This window comes from Volvox carteri (assembly GCF_000143455.1).
Source record: "Volvox carteri f. nagariensis unplaced genomic scaffold VOLCAscaffold_73, whole genome shotgun sequence".
In the NCBI taxonomy this organism is placed as follows: Eukaryota; Viridiplantae; Chlorophyta; class Chlorophyceae; order Chlamydomonadales; family Volvocaceae; genus Volvox; species Volvox carteri.
Genome location: NW_003307616.1, coordinates 605127 through 609773, shown reverse-complemented (window position 1 = coordinate 609773; position 4647 = coordinate 605127). Strand labels below are relative to the sequence as shown.

Here is a 4647-nt window from a genome sequence, read left to right as displayed (position 1 = left end):
TCCTAGACCCGGCCGCGTTCCTTTCCTTGACCCGCCCCCGCCCCGCCCCCTAGTTAAGGATCTGCTTGCGTTCCCTGAACACCCCCCGCCAGGGCATGGACGACCTGGATGTCCGCAATGCCATTCTTGAGGCCATGATGCCCCGCATGGCGGCAGAGACGGTGCTGGAAATGGACACCCGGGGCAGGAGGGCGGCGGCAGCTGCAGCGGTGGCGCAGGGGAACGCGGACGCGAACGCGGCGGGACTGGACTTTGTGGCGCAGGACGGACAAGCGGCCGGAGGTGGCCAAGAGGCGGCAGGTGGGAGAGTGAAGGAGCATGGTTATAGCTGCAGTGGGGGGTATGGAGGAAGGTTGTATGGTGGGAATTATATGCAAAGTCAAGGAGATAGCAATACCGGGGGTTGGGGGTGGAACGGGGGAAAGTATCCAAGGTGGCGGGCGGATGCACAGCCTGCCGCCCGTGAGTCATGGCATCTCCGGCAGTACTCGGCGTTTGCGGCCCGCGGCCCGTTTCTCTGCCTCCCTTTTTCCTCCAACCCCTTCCCTTTTTTGCCCCCTCCCTCCTCCGCCCTTTCCCCTTGTCCTCCCCCTCCCTGCCGCCCACAGCCGCTACCTCAAGCCCCTTCCCAGGTACTGAGGCTCTGATGGAGATGCACTCCGCTTCCGCAGATCGCATTATGGGCTTCATGACCGTGCAGGTGCGTGCAAGTCTACATGCCTGCCTGCCTGCCTGTCTGTCTGTTTGTCCGGCTGCCTGTCTGGCTGCCTAGTGACCAAGCTAGTAGCACCGAGTAACGTCTGACTGGTCCGTTCTGCGTCCTCACCTAGCCACCCTACTTGTCCACCTCACCGCCACCACTAACAACCCCTTCTCGACCAGACCCGTCCCCCGGGACACCCTCGCCGTGGCATCGAAGCGTCTCCCCAACTCACGACCTCCACCTCCACCTCCACCTCCACCTCCACCTCCACCTCCACCTCCACCTCCACCTCCACCTCCACCTCCACCTCCACCTCCACCTCCACCTCCACCTCCACCTCCACCTCCACCTCCACCTCCACCTCCACCTCCACCTCCACCTCCACCTCCACCTCCACCTCCACCTCCACCTCCACCTCCACCTCCACCTCCACCTCCACCTCCACCTCCACCTCCACCTCCACCTCCACCTCCACCTCCACCTCCACCTCCACCTCCACCTCCACCTCCACCTCCACCTCCACCTCCAACCCGCCGCTACTCCTGCTACACCGCTATACTCCCTCGCCGGCCTCCTTTTCCTCGCAGGAGAAAGCCGCCCTGCTGTCCCGCATGGACCCCGAGCGGGCCGCTGAGCAGCTGGCCCTGCTGGGGGCCCATGAGAGTGTGGCTCTGCTGGCCTGCCTGGCGGATGCGGCCCAGGTGCTGGTGGTGGAGGCGCTCAAGCAGGAGGAAAGGGACAAGATGATGAAGGTGAGGAAAAGCGGGGAGGAGGGGTAAGGAGGTAGGCGCCATGGGGGGTTACGGGAGGTGATTCTGACCTAATTAAAATAATAAAAACGGGCAATATGTCAGGAAGCGTCGTAGGGTTGACGGGTTGAGCGGTTGAGGAGTTTTGAGCCTAGGTTGGGGCTGGTCCTGGCCAGGCATGGCGTGCTATGATCCGAGGCTGTGTATAGCAGCAACTGCGGCAGCAGCTGTAATAGGGTTTAAACAACCGTTATCTGAATTTTCTAAGGGACCAATATAAGAAAAAATTAAAAACCTATTGTATTGAGAACTGGAGTCTCATGGCGTGATTAGCATTTATAGCAGCTGGTAATGGCCCGATGCATTTTTTCTCCCGCGCTGCGACCGGGCAGGTACTTGCCGACGCAAGCAGACAGAAGGGCCGCGGACGTAACAAGGGCAAGAGCCGGAAGAATGTTGGAGGAGGTGGCAAGACGGCGGCCAACGCGAAGGGCGGAGCTGCTGCGCCAGCAGCCGCGGCGGCGGTCGTGGCGGCGGCAGGGCCGCCGCAGGAATACTTTGCCAGTGTTTCGCCACCGCTCCCAGTCACAACGTCCATGCCGGCACCGGCCTCTCCTGGAATGGTGGCTGCTTGCTCGCCACGGCTTTCTGTCGGCGCCGGCAATCCCGGAGGCAGCAGTGCAGCCCCCGGCGGCCTGACGCCGCGGCTGAGTGTCGGCGGCGGCGGCGGTCCCCAATTCTCCGCTGGCACTGCCCAATCGGACTTCAATGTCGACCTGGCGGCGTCCATGTCCGCGGTAGTGGGTCGCCGGGCCCTGGAGTTCATTGACGAGTACAGCGACTTTGAGGGCGATGAAGGACTTGGGGGCTATGACGGTCGCGTACGGCGGTGGTCACAGGACAGCGATCTGGAGGCAGACGGCGCCGCGGGTGGTACCGGAGATGGCGCCGCCGCAGACGGTGGCGGCGGTGGTGGTGGTGCAGGCGCCGGTGGCGGCGGCGGCGGCGGCGGCGGACGGCGAGGCCGCCAGCGGCACGCCGCGGACGACGCTATGGCGGCGGAAGATGATACGTCCCGTACCTTGTTCGCGTCGGAGGGCGACGTGGAGGTTGTGCCGGATTCCCAGGGTAGTCCGGAGGGGCCGGGGCTCTTCGCAGGGGCCGGTCGAGGTCGCGCAGGCCGGCAACGCGGTGGCGGTGGCGGAGGAGGCCGCGGCGGCAGCCCCATGGGGTACGACAGGGACGTTTTTGAGGATGAATTCGTCACAGATGAGGGGCCCAGCAGTATCGGCGACGGCGGCATTGGTGTTGGCGGTGCTGGCGGTGGCGGTGGCGGTGGCGGTGGCGGTGGCGGTGGCGGTGGCGGTGGCGGTGGCGGTGTTGGCGGTGGCGGTGTTACCTTCGGCGGTGGCAGCGGCGGTGGTGGTGGAGGCATTGGCGGTGGCGATGGCGGTGGACCCACTGGCGTTGGTGGTGGCGGCGGCATGGGCAGTGGAGGTGGCGACAGCGGAAGCAACGCCGCAGCCGCAGCCGCCTCGGCTGCCGCCGCGGCGGCGGCTGCAGCCGCGTTTGCCGCCGCCACCGCAGGCCGCCTCAGTCCCGTCATGGAAGCCGAGCCGTCGCTCTCGGGGCAGAGCGGCGGCGTCGGCGGCGTCGGGCGGCACAGCGTCTCCACCGTCGCTGCCGCCGGTAACGGCTCCGCCGCTGCCATGCGCCGGTACCGCACCAGCGAGGTCGACCCGGGGCACCTGTCCCGCCAGCAGCAGCAGCAGGTGCAGCAGCTGCACATGCAGGCCATAGCACGGCGTGGCGGCAAGGGGGCCGACGCCGCACCCGCATCGCCGGCATCACCCATCCGGGGTGCTGGCGCTGCCTCCACACCCAGCCGCATGACGCCGGTTCCAAACACACGCAGCTCCCCACACGCCACAAGTACGGGTTACCGAGGCACTGCGGACGGGGTGTGGCCCCCAGGTACCCCCGGGTCCTCCCGCGGTGGACCCGGAGCCGCCACCACCACTACCGGCAACAGCAACCTCACCGCCATCAAGGCCGCATTCCGTATCAGCCGCCAGCAGCAGCAGCAGCAGCAGCAGCAATCACAGGGCGGCTATGGTAGTGGTGGTGGCGGCGGCTATGCCAGCGCAGCGGATATGCTCCGTGGCGCGGTGGCGCAGGGAGGAGGGCCCCCGGGGCTTGGCGGCCGCCCGTCAGCGATGACCCACATACTGCTGAAGGACTTCCGGGACGCTGCCGGGTAAGTACCACCTGATGCCGCCTTAGTGGCCTCGCCACTCCTACGGTGTGTCTGCACAGGGATGGATAGGGGCGGGGAGGGGCGGGGAGGGGCGGGGAGGGGAGGAGAGGGGCGGTAGGGTAGGAGAGGGGCGGGGAGGGGAGGAGAGGGGCGGGGAGGGGAGGAGAGGGGCGGGGAGGGGAGGAGAGGGGCGGGGAGGGGAGGAGAGGGGCAGGGAGGGGAGGAGAGGGGCGGTAGGGTAGGAGAGGGGCGGGGAGGGGAGGAGAGGGGCGGGGAGGGGAGGAGAGGGGCGGGGAGGGGAGGCACGAGGCAGTGAACGTTGCGCTGGGGCCGCCGTCAGCTGTACAACCCTCGACACGAGGGCCTTGTCCCCCTCCTACCTGCCTCCCCCCTGGGGTTGGTTTAGGTGCCCCTACCCTGCTGGGTCGTACTTTAGGACATTGTCCTCCCCCTTGCCCGTTAGCTCCTTGATTCCCTTCCCCCTTCCCCCTTCCCCCTCTCTCCTCCACCACTTCCCGCCCGCAGTGGTGTGGGGCCCCAGGCGACCCTCTCCCCCAAAAACGTCCGTCTGGCCACCGCCCTGGCCCAGCACCGCACCGCCCGACCCCGACCCAAGGGCTGGCTGATGGGCCTGGTGGAGAGCGTCTACAAGGACGGTGAGGAGGCCTCAGCTCCGCATCACCGGGTGGAGGGAATATGTGGACAAGAGCGGCGGGGAGGGGAGGGAGGGGTTGCCGTGACCTCCCTCAGCACAAGGAGGGGGGAAATACGGGAAGGGGAGGATCTGGGCCTGGTATGCCCGCTGATAGCTATGGCGATGATGGAGGCTTTGCCATCGTAGTTAGAATGACGACGACGTTTATTTCACACACGCTGTCACACACGTCCCTCTCACCCGTCTCTCTCCCCCCCCCCCCCCACACACACACACACACACA

The 4647-nt window shown here is 66.6% G+C and overlaps 1 protein-coding gene across 1 annotated transcript in view; it reads left to right on the top strand.

Annotated features, from left to right (window-relative positions):
* Nucleotides 1-4647, top strand: part of VOLCADRAFT_107693 (uncharacterized protein) — a gene marked incomplete at its 5' end in the record, with an annotated part of 19027 nt that overhangs the window by 9857 nt on the left and 4523 nt on the right. Inside the window, 8 exons of the mRNA XM_002957433.1 lie at nucleotides 54-300; nucleotides 609-700; nucleotides 920-1366; nucleotides 1405-1455; nucleotides 1845-2616; nucleotides 3040-3413; nucleotides 3630-3709; nucleotides 4235-4365. Coding sequence (XP_002957479.1) covers nucleotides 54-300; nucleotides 609-700; nucleotides 920-1366; nucleotides 1405-1455; nucleotides 1845-2616; nucleotides 3040-3413; nucleotides 3630-3709; nucleotides 4235-4365 — 2194 coding nt within the window. The remainder of the gene's footprint in view (nucleotides 1-53; nucleotides 301-608; nucleotides 701-919; nucleotides 1367-1404; nucleotides 1456-1844; nucleotides 2617-3039; nucleotides 3414-3629; nucleotides 3710-4234; nucleotides 4366-4647) is intronic.